The 27,400-nt window shown below is 47.4% G+C and overlaps 1 protein-coding gene across 1 annotated transcript in view; it reads right to left on the bottom strand.

The window, feature by feature from the left end:
- Positions 1-26,548, bottom strand: part of LOC128277817 (beta-1-syntrophin) — a 77,161-nt gene extending 50,613 nt beyond the window's left edge. The window contains exons 1-3 of the mRNA XM_053016347.1: positions 26,337-26,548; positions 18,898-19,402; positions 17,705-17,939 (exon numbers count right to left, since the gene is read on the bottom strand). Coding sequence (XP_052872307.1) covers positions 17,705-17,939; positions 18,898-19,402; positions 26,337-26,548 — 952 coding nt within the window. The remainder of the gene's footprint in view (positions 1-17,704; positions 17,940-18,897; positions 19,403-26,336) is intronic.
- Between the last annotated feature and the right edge of the window lie 852 nt (positions 26,549-27,400).

The following is a 27,400-nucleotide window of genomic DNA, read 5'->3' as shown; positions in this document are numbered from 1 at the left end:
AAATAAAAGCTCCATTGCTCACCGGTGAAGGGCGTCGTTCAAGTCACTTCCAAGAACCATCCTCTTCTTTTCGGCACCATTCTAGTTGGGTAGAGGCGTGATTTCCCCCAGGTACCAGGTGCTCGCCATGTTCACCCCCACGCAGGCATCGTCGTTAGCAGAGTGTGTGTGTGTGTCTGATGGTTCCAAAACTTCGCCACCTTTCGAAGTCGGCTGCGTAAGAACGATGAGACGGTGTGGGTGATCGTTTAGAGTACGTTTTGGCTTCAGTCTGACGGCACCTGTTCGTGGCGGAGCGTTGCTTCCAGCTTCGTAAGAAAATGTGGTGATTCGGCCGAAGTTGGAGGCAGACTTGGAGAAACGCCCAACGTTTATCTCGGCAGCCCACACTGTAGAAACTCTCCGCCCCCATATGGCAAGTAACGTGCCCGGTGTAAGCGTTCAAGTACCAAACTCGGGCACTGAAAGTGACAGATTCTGGCGTTGGCGCCGTCAGAAGTCGGCGGCAGCCGGCGTGGGGTTAGACTGAGACTCGCACCCTCAGCTCAAGACAATCGAGCCGCTTCTGGACCGGTACGCGGTGAAAGCCTCGAGATCACCTGCAGAAAATAGCTAACTTACAATGTGCTCCTGCTTCGGCAAGAACTCTACCGGCACAACCGGTCTTCCGGGAAGTCGTTGCCCATTTGATACACTCAATTTCGGACGAGATCTGCATGATGATGTATGTGCAAATGGTGCGCTACGGAAACGTCAGCCTTCTCCGGACTAACGCACCATGGTCCTGCGCTCCGACGAGCTCCTTCCGGACTGCCTCCGGGACAGGTACAAAGTGGAGCAGGTCATAAAGGGCCCGGTTTGCCAGTTTTTGTTCGACGCCCAAGAAGGGTGATTTTGAGCAAACTTTCAACACCTGACCGTTCCCAACACGGGCGTGCAGAACAATAGTGGTTTAGGGAGATCTCTCTTTCGCTCAGCGGCTCGCTAAGACCTAGTTCCAATACCCGGAGGCGATGGTTACGGTAGGTCGTAAATTAAATCACACTCTCAACTCGCCACCCACCCCATCCAAGACAAAGCGCAGTAAGGCAAAGGGTGGCGTCCGTCTGCTCCGGATGGGGCGTGATTTGTCTCGGGTGGCTTTTGTGGTTGCCGCTCAGGTTGCGCCGGGGTCCTCGGACCTCACTGGGGCGCGGACTGCGTTGCTTAATTATTCACGCAATGCCTGTCGAAATGTGGGAGACATCCATGATTTATATCCGGCGGCCGGCAGGCCGCACCCTCGAGAGAGACGAGAAGACGCCTTCGGCTTGCACTGCTACCGGAGACCTACACAATGTGCACAGCGATGGCTCTTCCGTCGATTTTTTTATTTGACGTGGACTTTTTCTCTGTCAAACTCACGCGGCGGGCGCCATTTTTGATCGCCCGAGGGTGAAATGCAAATAAAGGAAGCTTTTCACTTTCAGACCTAGACCGGCCGGCGTTCCGCACCGTACGTGTAATCAACAGCAGTGGGCTTGGTCACGGGTCACGGTGAGTAAAATGACCGGTTCCGGAAGTTCCGCAAGTTCAGTTGCGGAACTTACGTTCCGTAAATTCGGTGTAGCAAGATGTTGCAGACCAGGGGTCTGCAACCCTTTTAACGTCGGGTCGAATGACCTTTTCTGTTTTACATCTGTAAGACCTACTCTCCTTCCTGTTTGTATGTGTGGGTCGTTCGTGGACAAAACGGAAAAAGACCGCAGGAAAATATTTTAAGCGGTAAGACAAGAAGAGCAAATTGCACTTTAGTGAGGGTTTTTTCTCCAATTTTCTATTAAAGGTTTGAACCCGCTGATAAAATGATGTAGCAAGAACAGTGTGGATTGATTGAAGGTTGAACATGTTGTTAAAATCCTTAATATAAAACTTGTTTACAATACACTGTAGGTAGAAAGTATCCCAGACAATTCCAAATATTCCGAAAAATATATAGAAAGATTTTTATATTTCTAGCCTAACACATGAAAATCGTTTTCGTCTTTCACATTGACAATTCACTAGACATTATGATGCTTCTCAGCTTGTAAGATGGAAAAAGCCTCGAAGTATTGTGAGTTAACCGATGAAGAACGTCGAATTATCATTAATATCAGTTTTGATAGCGAAACAACTGATGATATTTCAAAAATATTCACCCAAAGGGTTAAATATTCACCAATCGGTTAAATAATCAAGGGTTATGAAAACGAAGCTCGTATTTATCATATTAAAGCTCATGGACGCAGGAATTCAACAAGTTGATAAACGTTTAGTAAATATTTCCTGAAGGGATAAATTTAATTTCGGAAAATTTTCCCAGTAAAAGACAAGCAATAGTTTATGCAAAATATAACTTACGAAAATAGTAAGGCTCTGGGAGAACCATCAAGTTGCTGCCATGTTAGTTCGAGATGTAAAGAGGATTAATCTGTAGCACAATCGATTTGTCAAAAGATATTCATTGGAGTATGTTTAGTATGTGTTGATCGAAATTCGGTGCAAACTGCGAGATTTCGTTCGATCCCAAGATAGGTTAGCGGCACACGAAGCAGGTTCGAATACTGCTGGCTGCCAGTGCAAGGGCTTTAGCGGCTTGCACTTCAATCAACTACCAGTGGAGTGGCTTACAACAGCTACCAGCGGCTTACGGCAAGGTAATACCGATCATGGGCCTGCAGATGGAGCTGCTACAATAAAACATCCCCACCGCCGACATCGATGGGCGATGGCAATAGCTTCTGGTTAGATTGCTTCCGCCATCTTGTTATCGACCTGTTGTGAAACCGCGACGTACTCCAGGACCAACCTGGACCGCTGGGCTCACGGAAGGAAACGGGGGTTTCCTCTTTGCTGTCACCGTTTTTCGTGTTTCTTTTCACCTCAGCCAGTGACGGGCCTTTTCGGTCGAGTTCGATGCTCGATGGCCGAGGGTCTCTGGCCCACTTTTGAACCCACCAGCCATCGGCGGTCGTCACGACAGGCGGCGGGCCGTTGGTGTGGCAAGCCAGCGTTGAAACGATGATTCAATTAGTGAGCGAAATTTGAACAACAACAGCCCAGAACCGAGGCTCTAGAGGCCACCGAAGGAATGGCGCCGAACGGTCGATGCCTATAGCGAACGAGCTCATGAACCCGAAAGGGGCACCCAAATTAACTAGGTCTACAGTCGCAGTTCCTGGGGCTGCGTGTGAAGGTGTGTGTGTGTGAGGCAAATTTGACAGCATCGTCAAAGTCGGAACCGTTGGGAAGGATGATGGGAATATTCGACCATGAAGGAGGCCCCAGAAGGCGGGCTGGTGGCAAGTTTGTGGAGGTAGTTTGTCGGAAAGTGCTCAACCCATCATTACCTCGACCTGATCCCCGTCAGCTTTCGAGCCATCGTCGTGGCGAGAAAATCGAATAATCCTACACTTTATGCCGGCCAGCTCCACCGGCCTTTTCTGCCCTGGCAAGTTTTGGTAGGTTGAAACGCGTTTTGTCGTCTACATCTCGCTGCAGGACCTGTCAAGACCTGTGCCAACCAGCAAACGGGAGATGCCCGAAGGAGCCGGATGCCTGACGGAAACTTGAGCCTGTGGGAAGCAGGCGCAATCGATACGCCGTGAACTGAACACCTAACGTCTGATCGTTTAGCATCCATTCCCGGTAATTTCGAACATTGTTTCACCCAAAAAGTATTGCTCTTGACATGCTGCCCGTTCTTGCTGCATACTCGCAACGCCATGAAAAGGAGGCTATGTTTCCAGGAGGTCTTCCCAAACCGTAATCTTATCCTACAGACCGGTGGCGATGGGCGAAATTGTTTCAAGGGTCGCCCTCTGCGTTCTCTCCACGCTTCGCCCTGAATGGCCTTCAACTTCAAGACGAGACTCCCGCTCGGTGCCGCGCTTGGTTTGTAAAAGTTAAACCCCAAGGGATGAAGAAGTTCCTACTTTCTATGTAACTTTTATCGAGAGCGCAAGAAAGAGAGAGAGAGAGCAAATACCTGAAGTATCCCTGAAGCACGTGCCTGGGACGCGAAATAGGACACGGGAGCTTCCGGAACGCTCTAAAAGCCTCGGTTCCGGTTCGATGAAAGAGCCACCTGATGGCAAATTTGAACCGGACCTACCATCACCAAACGGTGTCACCTTCAAAACCCGCCAAATGCTTCACGCTGCTGCTGCTACGGGGTACTGTAGGATACTTTGATCCTGAGCTGGAGCTCACTCACCTGGCATTCCGGGAAATTGCTGATATGAGAAGCTGAACGAATAAAAAAGCGGAGAGCGTTCGCGGCTCAGAACGCGTTTCAAGTACGCGTGTTCCACAAATTTCCAAGACGGACGGCTTCCGTGTGTGAGGTAAAAAGTCGGCCCTCGCCTGGCGATGGTTCCTTGAGAAGGTTACAATCTACGGGCACGGTTCAAAGGTCGACGTGAAGATGAAGAATAAATTGATTTAATGCCCCGCTACAGAGGGGCCGGGTCCGTTCGATAGGCGGGATGTAGCAAAATCTAGGTCTAGAGCCAGATCACCGCAGGCTGAGTTCTGGTCCAGCTGACAGCGGATTCATTACTGTCCCGTCAAGGTGTAGCCATAGGCTTCAAATCTATCCGTTTCCGTGTCCGTCACGGGCGAATGATTTCGAAGCGTTTCGAGCATGACGTGTTGCTGTCAGTTCACACGCCGTAGTGGTACTTTCTGGCGGTCTATTTTTCTAACCTTTGCTCCATTTTGACAAATTATACTAGACTGGCTTGGCACTTTTTGTAGATAAATATTGAATACCGCACCTTTTCAAGGGGTTTATAAAAAACGTTTCCCTGATACTTTTCTAAAGGGTCAATGATTATTGCCATACCTTTTAATCGATCATTCTAAAGACTTGACAACAGAATTTATGCTACTGATGATTGTTTTCTGTAACGTATACTAAATGGGGCCCTGTAAGCTTTAGAACGAAGATAGTGTACAGGTCATAAATACTATAAATTGTTTACAGACTTTCTAAGCATTTACAGATATCGTGCATTGGATTTGAAGAATTCAATCTTTTCAGAACAGGCAACTTTCCAAATATTCCACCAATGCTGAAATCTCTCTACGGCTTTTGTAGGCTTTTTATTTCTGTTTTCACTCATTTTTTGAATCGCGAACGGAAAACTAATTTCACAACTCACCAGACATTGTCCTCGATGTCTGCTGATCAATTCAGCGAAAATCGAATCAAAGGCTTGGGCGCCGGACGACACCGTATCCGGAATCGAAAAGCACAAAATCACTCGCATTTTTGGTCGGATTCGAAGGCAATTAATTTTCTAGCTCATTTAAGCTTTATCGACCCGGGAATTACGAAACTCCCAGTCGAGAGGAGAACTCCGAAGCTGTGTCTCTCCGGTACCTATCGAAAAGGTTGTTGGACCAAGAAAGCCAACTTTTCAGTCAACAAACATTCAAAGCACAAGTTACGAAAGTTCGTGTGGTGGTCGTAGCGAAATGTTAGCATAAACTGACTTTCGGAGAATATTTAAAAGTCCGATTTACAACGTGCTTAATACCTGCTACAAAGTAGTGTAAAACAGAAACAGATAAGTACACTAATTCACTAATGCCAATGACAGAGAATAATAAGTGAGACCTCGCACTCAGCCCGTGGAGAATTATCTGCACTTTTAGAAGAGTCCATCGGCTGATCCACAAGATACGACGGTACTATGGTTTACTAACAAGCTCAGAGCGAGTTCCAGCTCTTCACAAAGCTAATGAATGAAAATGTTACACGAAAGTCAAGTGCAGACAACCCGCAGCACGAAGAGCACATCTGACTGGTGAACCATGAGCCTAGTGGAGCTCCACTAACGAAGGCTGTTGGGGCGCTCCGGGCGAAGCGGTTGTCAAAATTATTGTCAAACTGGGAGGATTATTCCCTCGGCTACATCCTAGACCTATCGATCACTATCGCACACGACGCCATCTCCGGTTCTCTCCTTGTCTCTATCTCTCTCGAACTATCCTTCTCCCCGAATGTCTCCCTCTCTCTCTGGCTGTAGTAGGCACACGGCTCGTTTGCAACACGCCTGGTGTTGCCCGTTGGTTGCCTGGAGCTATGGGCACTACTAATCAATCTTACTCCCTGGTGAGTCCTACATGACTTCGGAATTGATTTTGGCCCCCTATCTTCACCTGCCATGCCAGAGTGAGCGAGCTGAAGTAAAGTATGGCGGCAAGATGGAAGGAAAAAACCAAATAATCCCCCCCGACCGAAGGTGATGGATGGTAGTTGGACGTACCCAGCGCGATGTCTGCGAACTTTTGGCCCATTTCTTCGCCCGTCCCGTCTCGCTCGTCTCACGACGACTTCTACTGCGACCGTGCTAGCTCTCGCCGGGAAGGCCAGTGCGTGGAACTTTCGTAGGGCGAAATGAAGAGTCACTTCGGTGTCTACCAGAGTCGGCCTAGAGTGCCGGCCGCTTTGCCACGCGGAATTACTTTGCATTTCTAGTCGGCCCGGAACCCACTGTGCGCCATTTGTCTGGCCAAAGTCAAGACGCAGTCATCAATCACATCCAACCGAAACCGGCGCTCGGGGGTGCATCTTTTCACTTACCAACAGTTGCCACCGCGCTGCAGTGCTTCAAATGAGCTTACCTAGAATGTAGACGAGAGAGAGAAAGTTTTCATTTAGTACAAAATTCTAATCAAGCCCGATGGGAACAGTTCAGCGGCAGTCCGCAGAAGGTACACCTGGCGAGAAGCGAACTTCCGTAGTTCGCGGTAATATATTATGGAAGAGTTCCGACCAGCCCCGACATTTGACCGTCCCACCGAGTGCCCAGTAATGAGAAGGGGTGCCCTTCTCGGAAGACGTTGCTGACGACGATGACGGATTGGTGCAGGAAGTTGGTGGTGCGCCCCCGCGCGCCGACAACCACGACCGAGCGGACGAGTACTCAGTGTTCACAATTTGGATTGGAAATTGTTTGCATAACCGTGCCACCCTCTCTTGCTCTCCATAAAATTAGGGTGCAGGAAGTCGGTGTTCCGAAACACTAGGGCACCTTCTAAATTGCCACGGCAGTGGAGCTGCTGGAGTATTTCGAGCTCGAGGAAGCACCTCGAAGCCGATGCAAAAGTTGGCTCCATGGACTTTCTCGAGGGCAAAGTATCTATAATTGGTAAATAGCTTTTCTACGGAAGGCATCGAAGGTTTTGTAATAGACTCCCAAACTAGAAAGTGGTCGCTAGGTCGCCGACGGATGTTTGTGTTGGGGATGCCAAAGTCCACTCGGCCAAAAGCAGCAGGAGCATTGACAGGAACTGCATCGTCGAAACCGAGAGATTAATGGACCACTGATGGACAGATAAACAATGATATCTTCTTTCCGTTCGGTCCCCTACCCGCACGCCCCACGCTCGATGTGCACTCGAACACAGTAAAGCCATCAACTTGCCTGGCCACTTCTGGGAAGGGAGGTTTTTTCCTTCTTCTGCCATTGGTACCTCTGCTACTGTACTAGTACCGCTCCACACGTACCAGGCGGCATTTTGTTCGTCCCATCCTCGGCACGATATAATCTGCACAGCAGCGGCCCCAGAAACCGAGACCGTGTCATGTACGACCAGTGTGAATTTAATCACAGCTTCATCGGACCGGCCCTCCGCTTTTTGGGGCTGCCGTCCGAGGTCCTTTCCGGATGACGTACGGGCGCGTATTGCGCGCCAAAGAGGACACTCGAGTGAGCCACTCGTGTGTGAGTGTGTTGAGCCCGCTGCTGCGCTGGGGTGGCGCTGGTGGGGATGCTTCTTCAGCAGTTCATCCATCATTGGACGCTGGAGAGGTTTGTCGTGATAGAATTAAAGATTTATGTACCGTGCGCGGCTGTGGCATCGACCATCATTCATCATGCCATTTCGACGATTTGCTTTCGTGTTCGGGAAGGGGGCAGACGAAACCCCCTTAAAGTCGCTCGTTGTGGTCTGTTGCGATGCTCGCAATTTGTAAGATTTGCTAACAATTGAAGTGCATTTTAGAAGTTTTCTCTGAACCGATAACAGATACATTATACAGCCGCTGACAGATCAACTAATGAGCGGCTATTGTATGCGCAGAGCGCGGAATGAACATCAAAGTGATATAATTGTTATACAACTGTTATACAACAATGCTATGGGCGCATTGTATTTCTGCCAATCAGTTTGACAGAAAAGAATCTTTGTTAATGGAGAAATGGAAAAATTGTAAACAATTTTCGAGCGACAGACCTTCTCATGAATGTAAATGTTATACTGAGTAAGCGTACTTTCGGTAAACTTGCTGGGAGAAGATTTATTTCGGAGTTATTTATTACTTTGAAACGTAATACAGTACTGTTCGGTAACGTTTTTGCTGTTTAAAAAGATCCCCAACAAAGTGGATTATTTATTAAACATGCATGCTTTTCACACCGTTGACAACAGTTTTCCATTCGTTTCGTTTCGAATAGTTTCGCGTTCCATTGTGCGGCAAATTTAACCAACGAACGCTCGCTCGTAAGACGAAATTTTCCTTCAACTCACACTGGCAGCCGGCTGTCCCTTTTTTTCTATACAATCGAACCACCCCAAGGACTGGTCCGGGAGAAAAGGGGAACTGCTGGCGTTAAATCATGCACCATCGCCCCGGTCCCGGTACCGAGGCCGTGGGTGGGAAAGCGGTGAAAATTGGAACATTTCTCGCACGTCGCCCGGACCCCACCCCCCTACACCCGCAACCACCTATTGTGTGTCGCGGTTTTCCGCATATCTCGGGCGCGATCGAAGCGCACCGGCGCGCAAAACTGCAGCCACCCCGAATCGCGGATAGCATTTTTCCGCGCAAAGTGGAAAATTTCGCACCACGCCGAAACCGCAGAATTCGCTCCGAAACCACCCGAGCCCCAACCGGGGCCCGGCCCGGGGAAATATGCTGAGAATGAACCCGGTCTCCAAAAGAAACTCCTTTCGGGCTCCTTTTCCGGACGAAACACACACCCAAGACAAGGCTTTTAATTTAAGCGCATACCGAGCCGTGGCCTGGCCACCGTTGTCACGGTGTTTCGCTATTTTCTATTTCAGAGATTTTACCCGTTTTTTCGGGGGGGGGGGACGGGAACGATGCAGCCGCGTTTTTGGCGTACAATTTAGCAGCACCCCGCGCCGCGCGCACGAGACACCGTCGTGGAAGATTTCTTTATGCTGCCGGTCGCTTATCCGCAAGGCGCGGGTCGCATAAAAGGAACTCCGGCTCCGCATTAGCTTGCCTCGCGCACACAATGCTTCATTTTTATGGAAGTAGAAATTAAAATTTTCATTTACGTAGACACATGAAGGCCATAAAATGTGTGTGACTTCCTGCGGGAGCGCTTCTGAAACCCAACTGCGCCCGGCGAACACAATGTGATGCGAAGGTGAACCGAGAGCAGCATTTTAACCCATTACCACTTGCAGTGTAGTAGTAATTCTACCCGGTACGGGTCGCTTTGTGTTTGGCGGCGGGAAAACTGAGCGTCACTTTCTGGACCCTTTCTGGGTGGCTTGGTGAGCAACGATCGAACACAAAAGTTCCATTCATCGGTGCGCCAGGCAACTTCGCTGTCGCTGCTCGACTATTCATTCCTTTAACTGCGCGTAGTTGCGTTGGTGTGCAAAGGAAGTGCTTTAAAAATATTGTATGCTGAAGAACGAATTATGTGCGGTTTATGCTTGAAGGATTATGCAAAAATGCGTTCATTAACCTATCAATGATTTTCTTGTCTCAATCATTGATTAATAGTTTAAAGAATTGGGGCTTCAGTAGATGTAAATGGTTTGATAAAACTTCATAACTGCGCATCTTGTTTACCGTAGTGTGCACATACGTGTTGGAGTCATAATCGCTTTTCGGCTTGTTTTGTAAGGTAGACCAATCCCCTAGCAGCCCAGTTAGTTGATAGAGCGGATTAATTGATAGTGCCCCGTTGATCGGTAACGCTCGTCGATGTCACGCTCAGCTGGCCTGGGTTCGATTCCCGAGACCTACCAAGAATCGTGCCCCTAAGACACAGCGTTACAGAGAGCAGCAGAGATTCACATTGTCTCTGTTACAGACCAAGGCATCGCTCGGCGGCTGTAATTGCCGGACAAGTAGAAGAAATACTTATCAGGTGCCTGGGGTGCCAAAGAAGTGCGATTCAAGTTGCTTATTCAAACAGGTTTTACTCAGTACTGTTGGAAAGGAACTCAGGACGAGTGTAACGATCTCCTTCAAAGGAACAATTTCAATATGAGATACTAAGCAGAATCAGCAGACACCGTTTACCGAATCTCCGAAGCGCACTCTGGATGATCCAAGATATTGGTATAGCAAGTGGTCAGCCGATTTGGTCATCTGTACGTTTTTCGCAGCATAAGTCACACCGAACCCTTGGAACTGTGGCCGGCTGTGGCCAGGGAACGCTTGGGTCTGGTTGGCCAATTTCGATTCGCCGTCGCACGTAATCGATGTCGTCGTCCGAAATAATGGCCCATAATGCGTACGTGACACATCTGCCGAGGCCCGGAAATGGAGCTTCCCGGCCATTCGGAAATACGTGTCCGTGGGAAAGCGAAGGCCAGCTCCGCAAACTCCCGCGGCTACGCACTGTAGTGTGTAAGTGATAAAATGATTAATCTCCGTCCGCCGCATGAAGATGTGCCAAATTTACTGTACCGGAAGCATAAAAACAGCGGACCCGGCGTTCGAGGCCCCTTGAGATGCTCTGCAGTGTCCAGCGCGCTTCCGGTTTCTGGCCTTTCTGCCCACTCATCATGTTGCAGTGGTTCTTTCGGCCCAAAACAACGAACGGCGAAATCATCATCGCGTGGATCACGGTTTTCTTTTGTTTCGAGTCCACCAAGAGCTGGCAACGGTTTTAGGGAGGTCGAGTGGGCCCAGTACCAGTCTGTTTGGTTCACTCGCCCCCTAGGGTCCACTCGCGTCCCTGTTCTGGCGAGTGGGAGTGGTGTTTTATTTTTGCTCCACTGTTATTTATGTTTGCGCTTCGAAATGTGATTTTTATGAGCCTTCCCGCCATTTTATGCTTTCTTCTTTGCTTTTTATTTTTAGTTTTCAACGAAACACGGATTTCTGTAAGCTGCAGCATGCAGCACTTCCTCTGTTCATTTTGCTTACTCTTTAAACACTGTTTTTTTTTGCATTTGGTGCCTCGAACTCCATCGAAATCGTTCCGTTCGGGATCGGTTGGTTCGAACGGTTCACGTTGGCCGTTCGGGAGCCCGGTCTGCATCGAGCGAATGGGCTCCGGCTGCTCCGGAAGGAAGTAATGCGCATGATAAATGGGTGCAGCAGAATGGTTTTATTATTTCCCGAGTCCGATCGCAGTGCAGGAAGTTCCCAGCGCGCCCTCGATCATAAAAACGGATGATGAAGATTCGGTGCGAACAATCGTTGGGTTGGTTAGTTTTTGTGCCGCATTCTGTGCCGGGAGGGCATTTTGTTAACTGCATCCGCGTTGGCTTTTTACAGGCCCACTGTGGCACGCTGGCCTCCGCATATATCGTTACCGATTGCTCGGGACCCGAAAGGATACCGGGTGCGCTTTGATAGAACCTAATTAGCGCATCTCGGGGAAACGCGCCCATTTGAAAACAGACCGATGGGGCCATCTCGTTTTGATGAGCACACACTCTCCGTTTAACTGCTCCCGGAAGCCCGGCAATAGATGCGTCGGAATTACTTCAACCCAAGTGCTCGGGAATGGCAAGCAAATGAACGGTTCGGCTCAATTATCAGCTTATCGGTCAAGCATAATCTTTTCATTTTATGCCCACCTCCATTTACGAACGCTTGTAAATGCCAATGCCGGAAAGGTCACTCCAGGCTCCAGTTGCTTTTCCTGTCACGGTGGCGATGGTGGAAGGAGTTGCCCACGGTGACGGTAAGGACTAATTTACCACAAATCCTTACGTTGGAAGCTTAAGAACTGGTGGAATTTTCGAGTTGAAATCCTCAAAGAAAGCCCTAATTTTAAACTCGACGCACACTCAACCGATGAGCAATTTCCGGTTGAGGACGCGGATTCGTTAAGGTGTTTATGCTAATTCATGTACTACGTGATTTGATGCTACGTACATAATAATTGGTTTTCGTACAGTTTGGTTTCGCACTGCGTGTTCTTTTTTTTAGCTTTCGTATACATTTTTAAAGTAGCATTATGAAGAAGCGACGTCATCTGAAGTATTACTGTGGCCAAAAACAGCGGGAATTCACTTATAAATAAAAAAAATTCTGTTCATTCTTCTAAATCTATGTTATCACCATTAAAATAATCCCTACTCCATTCATTACATCTATGTCTACATTTAGTCTAATTTTCGAAACTGTCCGAAAACGGAAGTCACACGGTGCAAAGTCAGGCGACTGCGGTGATTGCGATAGAGATCAAGTTCGAGTAGAAGATCAAAGCTTATGTGTATAGCTTCAGAAGAAATAAAGATTCAATTTGCTCACCGTTGGCAAGGTTTTGAAAAAAAACCATGTTTTGTGAAAGCTTCTTTTTAAATCTCAAGAAACTCTGGACGATGTAGCTTTTTACGCCCGAAACAGGTCAATTATCAAACCACGCAGCAAGGGGCTCCGCAGATGGCCACAAGAGCCAACGGAAGCGACTTTATGTGCGTATAATTTACGACGTATCGATAAGAACCGTAACGTATTCCGGGCCCTCCTGACGACATCCTGCCTGAATCCTGAACGGTTCCAGTCCCAGTTTGTTTTGTTTTGGTGTAAATTCCACACACTTACGGTCCCGGAAAGTGTCCTCCACACGACAGTTCCGACCTGTAAAAATCCCGGGAAGCGACATTACTCTCTCTCCAGCCCCCTGTATGTGTGTCTGTGTTGTCTGGAGCGTTTTATTTGCACACACAAAGGCGTCGGGCTCCACTTTTCATCTATTGGCCCATAAAATGGTCGACCCCATAAAGTGCACAGTTTTATTGGTGATGGTAATAAAATCACAGTGCCCGCAGGGTACGTGGCGTTCCAGAGCCGATCCTTTCGTGCCCGAATCGACCGCGATGTACTTCCGTTCCCTTCGTTCGGATGCCTCCCGGGACGCCGGAACAGACCGGCCACAACAATGGCCAACGCAAGCAAATGGTCCAAACAACCTGGCGGGAATTGCTTGAGCACTAGCACCGGGGACAGGAAGTCAGCAAGAGGTCGAAGAGAATGGTGAAAGTTTATCCCTTTCTTAGCATTTTATCCCCGGGATTCACCGGACCTCTCATCGCCTCTGATCTGCCCTTGAGCTCCAGGATGGCAGCCCGAACTATCATGCGTTCGTGAAACAGCATAGTCTAGCCCATCATCTAGGCCAGGATTCTGGGGCCAGGAAAGCAGTTTTTCCCACGCACGCACCATTATTATGGAGTGCTGGGGTCCGGATGTTTGAGGTGTTTCTTATTACAGCCACATACTACGGTTCTCCAAAACGCAGCTTGAATCCGTTAGTGTTTGGGCTTGGGAACGATACCATTAATGCGCCACAACGTTACCTTCTTCGCTATTCGCTGGGCGAATGTCCTTTTTTTTGGGTTACACATCTCCGGAAGGGAACCGATTTTACGCCATGTCTTTCCATCGGAGAGCGTTTGCAAACCACGGAAGGTGTTGACTATCGCCACAATACTTATTAGACTGGATGGTTTCCGAGCATCGTTGCCGTTGCCCCGTGCGCTCACGATTGCCCTCATCAGCAAAACGGTACCTGGCGCTTAGCTTCATACCCGTTTTTTCTTGACCGACCTGCACCGACCCTTGCTACTGCTTTAAGAAAATGATAAAACGAGCGAGAGAAGGTCCCCCGGGTTAAGGTACGATCCCCAGGGTCTGCTAATGCTAATGGACGGGTTGGCTGGGCAGCTCCCGGGCAAACCGTCCGCCATTTTGTTTATCCGCACATAAAGTGAGACATCAGCGTCACCTAGAGATTGCTCTCCGTTTTCCACGCGATGACCTCGATTTCCGATGTCCCAATGATGTCCCCGGGGTGCACCTGGGACACCAGGGAGAGGGAAAAAAGGATATCGTCGGTTCAGCTCCACTCCGTGCGGACTCCAGCGTGGAAAGAGAAGCACACCTCGTTAGGAAGCAATTATCAGATTAGCTTAATTAACCTGCTTCCCGCACGGGCACTGCACCCTGTTCCGGGGCACCGCTGAAAGCTTTCACGCACTCTTCGCCGACTCACTTTTCTCGGAAAAGGCTGCACAATACGCGATTCCCAGCAGCGAAGGGTTGGGACCGTGTTCCAAGCATGGAGCAGTCCCCTTTTTTGCCTTTGCCGTTCTTGCCACTTCGAACTCATTCGATCGAAATCAATTTTTTCCGGCGAACAGAGCGTTCGATCTGAATGCACGGCGACTTCGGACAGCAGGATCGGGCGGGTCGGGCCACCATTAGCGTGCCGGGGTTCATGTAAAACGAACCTCAATATGGCCGACCGTCGACGAAAAGGGTTCATCCATTGGTGGCGTGGCGCAGATGGTTTTATCTCACTACCATCCGTTCGAAAGTCTCGTCCTAAGTTCGTTGTCCTTCTCTTCTTATCTTCTTTAATGGTTTTAGGCTTTACTGAGCCAAACTTTTCGAAAGAGGTTATTTAAATCGCTATGCGTATTTTTGAGGCAGACAGCTTATTAGAAAAGCAAAGCTTAGAATGAAATTCATTTTTACACCGAGTTTACACCGAGATTTTTACACCATTTTTTTAAAAGAGAATAAAAAGTGATTATCAATGCGTTATTTATCTGATACGGCGACGTTGCTAAAATAAATGAATTGAATATTTCGAAAGGGCTGATGAAACTGTAAGAGACTTTATCTCATTCTATAAATCTAAACTGTTGCTAATTTTGTTATGTAGCTGATGGCCCTTTTGTCATAAAAAAACGTATTAACGTGGCGTGAATGTTTAAGAGGGATGGATAGATTTTCCACAATTTGGATCGCGTTATGCGACGGATTGTTCATTTCCATTTCCAAGTAATTAAACAATGTAAATTCCACATACCTACACTTTTGTTCATTTAGAAAGCGTTGTCAAATGTCTTGAAAAAAGCCAAGAATTATTAAAAAAAAAAAAAAAATTTGGAGCTTAATAACATCGCCCTGGATCGTGGGCAACCGATGTGCATCGAGATAGAAACATGGAAACATGAAAACACGTTGGTGAACATACAAATCTGAACACGATTAAGTTGTTTGCATTGAAACACTTGTTGGCAAGTGGCAAGAATGAAGCAAAGAAAACTCGGAAAAACTTTGCCATGTAAACGAACTGATGGTCACCGGGGGTCGACAGATACATCGATAGCATATGCAAAACTGCCTCTGCCGCTTGGAATTCATTACCTAAAACATGGGAGACAATCTTGTGATTAGAATGCCATTACCATAACTTCGGACAGAAGTTAGCTGTTCGGTTTCGTTTTGGTCTTTCTTACTCCTGTTCCGGTCCATGCAACAGCTGCGACTGTTCGGGCACGTAGGACAATTCCTTATGTGAACCGTCGGCTCCATTCCATCGTGGGGCGTGGTGGAATTGGCATAACTTTGCGACGAGAAGGTGATTGCGGTTAATTCTGGACCAGCAAATTTATTAGGGTCGCAAAAATTATGCTCGACCCCGGCCGTTGCCGTCGCTGCCGATCCAATTCGGAGACACGTCCGAGGCGAACTGTTGAGCGTCTTCAAGACGTCTCTGTTTTCTGCCCCGTTTGTGTAGTGCGAGCCCACGGAACCCACGGAGCAACCGCCGACCGCAAATTAATGTTTCAATTTCGGCGACATTTTAATTTTCCCATTTCGCACCAAATCTGCGGCTGGCAGAGTGCAACCCCGCAGGTACGTGCTTTGGAAAATGGAAAATCTTCTTATCAAATTAGTGCGACCCTCGGACACACTCGGGGAGCCGTTTGACTTGCGGTCGAAATCAGGTTCCTGCGGGTTCATCGCGCTTCAGCGAGCAAGCGTCAAAGTGATTTCGAGCTTTGCGAGGGACCTTTTGCGTGCCATTCGTGTCTGGTGAAGGTTTTGGTTTTGTTTTGTCGTAGCTTTGCTTGACCTTGGGGATGTAGTACATATCGTTACGCTATACCAATATTACAGATTCGTTTATTAAAAAAAATTAGAATCAAAGTAACACAATTAATGGACACTGAGTTATTAAAAGATTGGGAGAAAAATCATTAAAATAAATTGGATGCATAAAATGTTAGCTTTCTTCAACCTTATGATACGATATACCTCGTGAGTTCCAAGAGAGACCATGCGCCTCCATCAAAAGCCCCCATGCGCCTCCACCAAGAAAATCGCTTTCTGCTGCATTTATTCCCATCCCGGCTCACTAATGACATGCCGTGGCACGTACAGCAAACATACGAAATTTAAAATTATCCATCCGACGCTCACTTCTCACACGTTCTGGTTCGCATAGTTTCGCATGCACGTGATGCAACATAAGCTGGTGGAGCTCTGAAAAATAACACACAAGCAATAAAACCAAACAACATGATCCCACCGATACCTGGGTTTCATCGCGAAACGTCCATTTGCCGTAATCCAACAACGAAAATGAAGTAAATGAACATTTTTGGCGAGAGCCTCGGAAAAGCGTCTGCCGCGGGCGAAGCATTGAAAATCCTTAGCAAACAACAAATTGCAAGCTAAATAAAGTCGCCGAAAACTACGGATGAATTTCGATTTTTCATCCATCCACATCCGGCTGATTACTGAACTCTCGAGCTCGAGGCAGAGAACAGGAGAAAGATGTCCGTTCCAGACCGCAAACGTTCGCGCACTCATTGCGCACACACTCATTGCGTATTCTGCGCGGCAACGGTGGCGGTGGTCGTATAAATCATAAATCCAATTTCATGGACAGTTTTTCCCGCAACTTCGGCCGGCACGACACGTGCTGTCGGGATTGTGTTTCTTTCAGTTCGCGGTTTTCGTTTACTCTCACATTTGTTCTGTAAACAACCGCCGATGTATTGTGTTGCGCTGTGAAAGAAGCACACAGAATTGCGCCATCACCGCAAACATCTTGCGAGTGTTTTTTCTGGCCTCAGCGTTGCAAAAGGTCGAGTAACGTTGCTGATATTGCCACATTTATAATCTCGTAATGAAACGTAGCTTTCCTTCACTCAGGGCCATAATTATTAAACCATTGCTCTTGCGATGGATGCAATCTAATTGACCATAACACGAATTTGCCGAAAGTCGAGCTCAAGGCGGAAAATGTTGTGTGTGATACTTGTTTAGTACGCTTATAAAAGTTCGGGCCAACGAATTTTTCGAATCGAAGAATCGATTACCAACTAGCAGAAACTTGAGATCAACGAATGAAACATTAACCCACAAACGACACAACGACACAATGTTTTCTCCAAATCAACGTAAGCCACTGCTAGCCCGGGGTGAAGCAAGCACAACTACTCAATCCTACCAAGGACAGCCCGCGAGGGAGGAGCAAAACAACTTGTTTTTGGCCAGCCATTCCACAGCCTTAAGCTGCTTACTGGCTCCGACACCACGTCAACCTGGCAGCGGTGGCTTTTATGCCGCTTCACCAAACGACCGCCAACCGGTGACGGGAAGTCCTGCAGGTGACAGACCCGCGCACTAACTAGGGCTTACCTTCCAGATCGACGACACGTCCGGCCCGCTTCAGCGCCCGTACCGCCTCCTCGTGAGTGGCGTCCCGCAGGTCCTCGCCGTTCACCGACAGGATCGCATCCCCGACGTACAGACCCTTCGCGTTGTCTGCCGCCATGCCGCGGAAAATTTTCGAGATCAGAATCGGCATCCGGTTTTCACGCCCACCCTTGATCGAGATTCCGAGCCCGTTGTTGTCCGACTTGATGACGCGCACCTGGAAATGAAGGTTAATCGATTTGAAACTAAGAATTAGAGTCGGCCACGAGGGTAATCGTTGTGTCCTAAAGGAAATGTACGCCACCGGTTATACCATTACGTGCCACTTCCGAACGCTGAAGCACACACTCACCGAGGGAGTTCTTTGCCCAAGTGCCCAACACCCATCACCCATCGTTGACGTCTTTTAATGGGGAAAGTTTCTTTTTTTTTATTAATCATTCACTACGCCCACCGTAGTTATCGATCGTGTCCTTAACCACTTCGCAGTAAATGCTAAAAGTTTATCGCCTCAGCCAGCAGTGCTGGGCGCACTTTTGCCCCAAATTGATATTCATAATTGAATGACTCTGGGGCGGGCGGCCATTTCGGAGAATGGTTATTTTATTGAATTATTTTCATAGATCGCATATTCGCTAGCATTTCGTATGGAATCGTGTTTGGCTTCGTTATCGGTCAACCGTTTAGGCTGGGCCCTAGAAGAGCCCTCTTTAAGAGGAAACAAGTGCCCTTCAATGTGTATACTAAACCGACGACTAGGGTGACCTGAATCGTGAAAGTGTTCGGCAAATTTTAATGTGCCACGATTGGCATTTTTGTGTTCATGTTTTGTGTTCTTAGACAATGCTGTTTGCAATCTTGTCCTGATTTTGCTGTATACGAATCGTTCGACAAGAATTGTACGCTTCGTTTCAGCGCTTGTGTTAAAACAGATAAGACTAAAGACCAATCTGGTCAAAAAGTATCGATCCAAGACATTAATACCACCGTGGGAAAATGGTTCGGAAAAATCCTTGTTGCCAAACTGGCATTCTGGTTCATAGTAGATAAATGGTACTTGCAAAAAATGTTAGACCATATAGTGATCCTTCTCCATAAAAACACACACACACTCACATTGACCCATCGCAGCATAATTATCATAAAACTCCTCCTGGCGGACACTCAATACTCACGTGTCGCTTCTGGTTCGCCACCGAGTCCGGCACGTCGCAGATCTCGGCGATACCATTGTCGATGCTGTTGTTGTTGCTGTTGTGGTTGTTGTTGGCACCAGCGCCGATACCACCACCAACGTGGTTCCCATTGGTGCCGTTCGTGCTGCCCGCCGTCGTTGTCGTGCCGGTTGTCCCGTTGCTGCTGCCACTGCCGCCGTTGTTGTTATTGTTGAGGAAATTATCGCCATTTAGGCTTCCTACCGGGCCACCACTAACACCAGCGCCGGGGCCACCACCGCCACCGCTACCACCACCATTGCTGCCCGGGGCGGTCGAGCTCGCCGTACCGTTGGCCAATCCGATACTGCCCGGGCCACCATTGGCACCGCCACCGCCCGGCGGGTTCCCGGCCGGTGTGGTCGCTCCGTTCAGATTTTCCGACGAGTGAATCGAGGGCCCCGAGGCACCGGTCGACGAAGGTTGCGATGAATTGTTCGACCCATTGTTGCCACTGTGGTTGCTCCTGAATGTGTGCGAGAACAACAGCGCGGAAGAATGTTTATTAGCGAGCCATCATTGGGGAGTTCATTGCGATTGGATATTGAAGGCGGAATGCAAATGTAAAAAAATGCAACATAAATATTAAAATATATATTTGAAAAGAATTGTACATAGCTTCAAACGACTTTACAGATTTTCGCCGAACATGGTGCATCAAAATTAACAAAGGCAATTTTGATGCAGATATCAATTCACCAATTATCAGTTCAGATATCAATAGGAGTCACATCATTTCAATTTTCCTTTTAGCCTATTACACGTTACACGGTTTAAAGTGGAACACACACAACTTCACCAACCGCAGAATTAAACACTCCGCGGTGCGAGAGTCCGTACCGAATCCTACAAGGCCCACTAACGGAACCACTCTCGGTGCCGCGGTGGCATTTCGAAACTTCTGCCATCTCGAGCAGATCAAAGTGCCACGCATCAAATTTGCGAGTGAAGCGAAATTTTGATGAATTACTGGCATTCATCAATCGGGAATCCCTACCGGGGCTGCATCTAGGAATTAAAGGATGTGAATAGATGATAATTTGAAGTATTTGTGGTTTTTGAGTGAACAATAAAAATGCATTAATATGGAACCCAAGCAAGGTTGAGTCGGGATAAAAGGGAAATCAATGAAAAGAGAAAATCAGAAAAAGGAAACTCCAAAAAAATACATTTGACAGCAAACCAAAGCCATCCAAAGTACGCTCTCCACTATATAGGCCGATTTGCATCAGACAAATATGACTTTAAAAAATAATAATACAAAGTGGAAAAAAGGAATTCAAAAAATTACAATATAATAAAATGAAAACCAATCGAACTGAATCCACTCCTACGAAATCGATGCCTTTGCACCCTCCTTTATGCCGTTCAAAATTATAAACCATTAAGGATTTTCACCGCATAGCACCGCGGGCAAAGCCCGAAAGTGATGAAGCTGCAGCTTCTTCAGTACCCAACCACGACATCAAATTCCTCACCCCTTTTGAAGATGCTCGGGCAACATGTTCCTGCAGGCGGATGCTCGACCAAAGCGCCTCGGCAAACGATTAGAAAGGCGCAAGAGGCTCCGAACTCCGAATGCCGAATGAATTATGTCATGGAATTTCCGAGCGGCACCACGGCCGTGTGTGTGGCGCGTTCCTCAACTTTGCTGACGTGCCCAATTCAATTAATTTCTCTCGCCCAAAACGTGCGTTGCTCGCCCGGCCCGCGAGCCGTGGGTGGAAAATTGATTAGTGTACGGTAATTATTTATTAATCTGCTCGACCATCGCTGCATCCATTTTCTTGGCGGCCCGGCGCTTTGTTTGAATTTCGCACGACGCCAACCGAACCCGAACGCTCGCTCAATGGCTCAATTAATGATTACGTCCTCGTCCTCGGTCGAGCGCTCAATACTCAACGGAATGCTCTCCCGAGCCTGACGGGAAATTATGCGTGATTAGCGATCGACGTTGCTCACAGACACACGTTACTGCGTCCGGGCCATGGATGTGATACATCAAGGCAGCACCTATGCCGATGGCCCCGTATTTATGCTAGCCCTGCGTGCGGTCCAGCATAAAAGAAGGACCAAACGTGCGCCAACTACACCATGCTTGGCGGATGCTGATAATTATGGACCACTTTCTCCAGTCCACGCAGCACGACGGTGGAATGTGTTGGCCGTAAGCAGTTTCGTACATTTATTTGCACTCCCTCTACCCGTCCGGGTTGCCTTTCCGTCTGAGATAATCTGAGAGCTAAGAATGGAAGCGATGGCCGAAACTCTCTGCTACATCCCTCGGGGAACGACGGAAGCATGAAAAACGCTCCCTTAACAGCGGCGCGAACATGATTAGGTAGTCGTAGTGGATTATAAGTAAATAGGCTAAGGATAAAAGCTTCAGGAGCGGATATTTATGAGGATGATGTGCGTTTGTGTGTGTGTCTAAGAAGGATAGCGCTAGAGAGGCATTACGGGCCACCGTCCACACAGCCATTTTCCGCATCATCAATTTATTGAATCAAATTAAGGCTACGACTAAGCACACGCCGCACGTGCGTACGAATCTGTTGGCCCAGTGTCAGCGGTTGTTGGGGATAAGCGTTTTTCGTATGAAAAGATAAGAGCGCTGCTTGGCACGTGAATTCTGTTCCATGTGCATGATCCCTAATTTCATGAAACAACCGAAATTATAACGAATTCTCTCATATTCTTACAATGAATATTTTAGAGACGTTTTCTTTTAATTTCCGTAAAATATCGACATCATCAACTAGAGCATCCCTTCAAGTCTGGACGAAGCACGTTATAGGACAAGACTTTAAGTTATTTCCCCATAATACTACGGTTCCATAATGCTACGCTTATTAAAAGGCGAGCGCCTCTTCGGAATGAGCGTCCATTATCTTTTCCACTTTATTATGAGATTGCCAATATACTTGAACGAAATAATTACTCATCAAAACTGGCCCGCTGCTGCTGCTGCTGCGTTTGATCTGCAAATCCGAAGTTTTTAATGTGTCGTTAAATTCATTCAACTAGGTCTCATCCTCTAGCTCGCTGCAAGTCAGCGTTCGAGATTGTTAGGCACGTTTATATGGCGGATTTGATGAAAAAACGGCCCAAAAATATAGCTTTCACCTTCAGTCACTGCGAAATTTCAAACGATTTTCACACATTTTATTGGCCATTAGTTTCAATTACCTTCATCTTTCACGTGCCAACGCTTCAACGGCGGAAATGACCTGACCGTTCGACGAAATGGACTTCCGTTTGGCGATAAAAATATGGCCATTGAAGTTTTGAGGAACGCTTAAGAGCTGGCTGGTTGATTCAGCAAATCTGCGGCCAACACAGCGACGTGGTCGTGAAAATCGGGAGCGATTACTGTAACCAATTGGCAATGGTTTGTGGGATTTTAATAGAATAAAACGCAATGGCACGCAATGAAGACGCTTTATAACACTAAATTTGGTTAAAGGCAACGAATATTAATTGGATCGCCACCAATAGCCAATGAAGAAAGTACAAGCGCCGGCAACTCCTGGAACAATATACAGCTATCGACCGCCATAATATTAGCTATTGGCTTCACGGAACTTCACCTATTGGCAGTAGAAAAATTCGGCAACGGCAATAATAATAAAAGAACAGGAACCGACACACCTAATACTCCTTCAGCATCTTTAAGCCGAGTTAGCCCGGAATAAGGGTATTCTGATGTTTAGGAAATACCACATATTTATTTAGATAATCTTATTCAGTAAGATTAAGTTAACTATTTAGTAAATTTAATAAATACAGGCCGGTCCGTTCTTCTAAGATTAATAAAACAAATATTAAATTACAGAAAAACAAGGCAAATAAGATAAAAAGTAGGAAGTACAGCATAAAGATCGACAAATCATCAAAATACTATAAATAATAAAACAAAAAATTTGAAAACATGGAAAATAATTACAAAACACACAAAAATCTATATATATAAAAGAGTACCGCGCTATTTTCTGTTTATTTATAACTCAAGAACGGCTGAACAGATTTGGCTGAAAATTGGTGTGGAGGTAGCTTAGATCCAAGGGCCCCAGATAGGATACTTTTTATAATCCGATCGCGTCACAATGAAGCCACAATACGCACAATGTGTTTTTCTTCATATACTGCACCGGACAGACAGAGCGAGCAACAGAAAACAATTGTTGGCTTCTTTTTCTCGCTAATGAAGCGTTCCCCGCCCCCCTCCCCATCCCTTACCCACTCCAAATAAGGTCGACGCGATCTCTCCCGCTGAGGCGGCATCGACAAACGATAGACAGAGAGCGAAACAGCAAGCAATTATCTCTCTCTTGCGTATGCTTACACTCTCTCTCAAGAACGCCGAATAGTTTGGCAAATTGTCAGCCAGTGAGATAGAGCGCAATAGCAAACAATTGTTTACTTCTCTTTCAAGCTTCTGCCCCGCTCTCGCGAGCAGTTCGACTATTCACATCTCATTTCATCATTCGCGTCGTAAAAAAATTATCGTGCGTGGGAATAATATTGAATACTTCATTTTAAACACTTGCTTTTTCGGGAAATAATTTTAATCGTAGGGAAGCATTCCCCAGTAAGTATTTACTTATAAATAGTGAAATTGTACCGTACCGTGTTTTGTTTGGGAAAAAATGTGAAGATTCGTGTCAATTCCAGCAATCCTGATCCTCAGGTGAATAAGGAGATACCAGCTAACGATTAGGAATGACAGCGCCAAATCGTGAACTGAATGACGTATATAATCGAGATGTTTGGCGCATGTTGCGAGATGTTTTGGAGGGGCAATGATTTTACTGTCCTGAAATTTCCGCCAAACACTGCCAGTAATTCCAAGATCAGCTGACGAAATGAAGTGCTTCTCTTCTTATTGGACAACGACCGTTGAACGGTTTTAGCCTGCACCAACCAGCGACAATATTAATCTCTTATACTCTTTCTAAACGTTCGTTTTTACGGGCTGGGTTGTTAGTCCCGCGCCAACCCCCCTGGAACGCCGGAATCGGGAATCGAACCCATGGCCAGCTGCGATACAGGGACGAGCGTTACCGACTGCTCCTATCACCGGGGGCCCATTGCCTCTGGGGCGAAACAGAGTTCGCCGGGCCTGCTAGTTATGAATAATTAAACAGCATTTTAGCAAACAACTCAGAAAACTAAAAACTTATCGCATTGTAAATCGAATCAAATTCAAAGAAATCACTAAGCCATTAAAAATAACATAATTCTATCGTTCGGCAAGGCTTATTCCACTATCTTCCAACGAACGAAAGAACAAACATGTTGTGTGTGTTCCATCTCAATCGGAAATGTTTGATTTACGTTTTAAGCTATCACGAAAATACACTCTGGCAGAGCAGCAAAAATAGGACAAACCAGAAAAAGCAACCATAAATTCATCACAATACACCAACCGCAATCGACGTAATCAAAGTGAACAATTGAGCAAAACAAACCACGAACCATTACGCATCGGAACGCACCGGCGACCGACTGTCCGCCACGTGGCACGGCACGCCAACCACAGAAGCAGATCCGCAGATTGGCGAATCAAAACACTATTTCAAGCGTTTGCCGGATTCTCGTCCCGTCGCTTCGGAGATCGAAACATCCTTCGGCGTCACCCGGGCACCGGGACCGGAGCGATTCGAATCGATTCCGCACGCCACGGACTCGGACGGTCAAAAACTAACATTCCGTGCGAATCCTGCAACGGCGTTCGAACCTTCTGCTCGCGGCACAACCTCGGACACCGGTGAAGGATTAATTAAACCGAGCCAACCGGCCGCTCCGGGTAACGGGCGACTCCTGTGGCAAATCCGGTTTGGGTCCGGACAAAAACGCCCGTCCGGGTTTATTAGCAAAAACGGAGCCGAAACACGTGCAGCACACACCCGCGTGTATCAACACTGGCCACCTTTCGAGACCAGGGCTCTCGGAAGGACGTAGGACAGCGCAATCGTAGGCGATTACGCTACGTCCACGCGTCCCGCATCTAATGCCGCAATTACCGGGACGAAGGTTAGCCGGAAGGAACCGCCCTACGCAAACAAGGGCTCGGTCCGATCGATCTTGCCGCGGACGCAAATCGAAAATTTACCCAGGCTCGGTGTTGCTTCCTTTTATGCACGGCCAGTTCCAATTGCCGGTACCTAGAAGCTTCCCGCGCTCCCTGATAGACGGAAAATTGTTTTACAAACAAAATTCTACCTTCGCAGAATCTTTGCATACGCATATGCGTCACGGTGTCCATTTTCAACCCGACATCAAAGAACCAGCATAATGTTGGACCAATGCTCATAGAAAGTAAAACGCTTGTGTTGAACGTTTAAGCATAGCTTCTTTCAATGCTTGCTTAATCTATTGAAGTAGGATAAACTGATCCGAAACAGTGAATATAAATGTGCAAAGCAATGCTAAATTAGGCCAAAAATAGTTGAACCAAAAAATAGTTGAAGAAACATAAATTGTTCAACAAAACAGGCAAAGTAGTAAATAGTGAGTAGAAAAGCTAAAGCAAAACAGTAAAACTGATACAGAACTTTTCGTGTTTATGAAACGCAACGGCAAGAGCTAAAATAATAAAATATAGCCAAATGCTATAATCGTGCAACGCAACACCTTTCTGGCTGTGATTGTGATGATGAACGTGAAACGCTCAATTTAATATTGCGCCCAATAAAAGTCCCTACCCCCCGCCGGTTGCACTAAAGTTGCATATTTTAATCATAAATGTTATGCCAAATTGCCGACCCGTAGCTGAACAGAACCGAGCCACACTCACACACCCTTTGCCCTTTAAATGGTAAAGTTCACCCGTAGCTCGATCGGCGGGGGGGGGGGAAAGGACAAGCTCGCCTGCGGCCATCGAAATTGTGGCTCGTTAATATTTTTTTTTTCACTTCCTATCTTTGTAATCGAACTTAATTGACCGTACGTGAACATAATTTTCCATTTTCCAAGCTCCGGCGCGAGGCCAACTTATTGAAATCGGATCCCGGCGGTTAGCGAAAGGTCGGTTGAATGTGGTTGGCCACATTAATAAATTTGATATCAATCGGTCAATCAAAATCCCGTTCAGGGGGCGGCACAAAGGGGTGTGCAGCGAGCGGCTCTCGCGCCGGGCTCGGATGTTGCTTTCCACAGAGCGTCGCATTAGCGACGAGTGGTCGGCGAACGGGAAATGGGTGAACTACACGTCACTGCCAGCGGGTATTTTGCCATACTTTTCAAGCAGCAAAATTTAAGCTGAACCACATCGACAGCCACTAGCGCTGTAGTGTTAAATTAGGCACCGATAGGCGACGGAATGAGTCGCTGTGAACTGAACGCTTAAACTGAAAACGGTTGTAAAAATGTATGACCCATTGGTCCATTTTACTTACCCTAGCGTTCCGTTGAGTGTGGTCGAGTGATCGATCGGTTCGCAGGCCTCATCGAGACTGACGGAGATGTACTCCGTCTCGAGGCTGACCGATACCCGGTACCAGGCGCCGCGGACCCGCGTCTCCAGGATGCCGCTCCGAACGCCGCCGGTCGCCGCGACGATCGAAGCCGACCCGGGGCTGGTCCGGCTGATGGTGCCCGATTCAACCATTTTGGCCACCGCACGAGCGGGGAATTCGGTCCCCGTGTCGAGCAGTGCAACTGTGTCTCTTGGCAGCGTTGTCTAAGGATTCGAATTAAATCGTCCAAACGATCGTCCTGGGCATCACAGTGCTTCCTAGCGGTAGCCTACAATCCACCTCCGGCAGGCGGCCATAGCCATAGCTGCGAGAGTTGTGCCGCAAACTGTCAGTATCTGAAAGAAGCCGGACCAAAGGTAAACATGCCATTAAAATTATGAATGATTTCAAAACAGAAACTACGGTTTGTGTATTAACGGTTTTTAGCTACAAATGTGGCCCTCTTTAGGTAGTCACTCTCCTGCAGACATTTCACATGGGGAATTTGAAGATGAAAATCCAGGTTCACTAACTGATGTTGTACTGTACAAATGCGCGAAAGTAGCCAATAAATTTGCACAATCGGTTTGGCACATTTGCTGGAACCGGCGGGCATCAAGAATGCTTAAGGTATCCATTGCCAAAATGGAGATGAATCGAAGTTCGTCGAAACAAAGATCTTGCGAGAATAACTGCCTTTGTTCGACGACGTCTGAAGCCGCTTGCTGGCGCCACTCGAAGGTGCACAGGATCGGGGCGAGATACACAAAAATCGGGGCGCACCATGTTTTATCCAAAATGGCTTCCTTGAAATGACTTTCCACGAGCAGAACGTGGACGAAATATCCCAAACCATTCAGTGAGTTTCCTTTCCGGGCTGGGCCCAAGGCCCAGCGATCCCGTTAAGCTTTGGAGAGCTAGAAAAATACTAAGTACATCCGGAATGGCACTTCAGACGGCTCCACGAGGGTGCTTGCCACGATGGCCGGGCGCACCGGGCTCTG

The sequence above is a fragment of the Anopheles cruzii genome, chromosome 2, assembly GCF_943734635.1.
Source record: "Anopheles cruzii chromosome 2, idAnoCruzAS_RS32_06, whole genome shotgun sequence".
NCBI classification, from domain to species: Eukaryota; Metazoa; Arthropoda; class Insecta; order Diptera; family Culicidae; genus Anopheles; species Anopheles cruzii.
The sequence above is the reverse complement of the archived record's forward strand: the minus strand, read 5'-3'. Positions and strand labels throughout refer to the sequence as shown.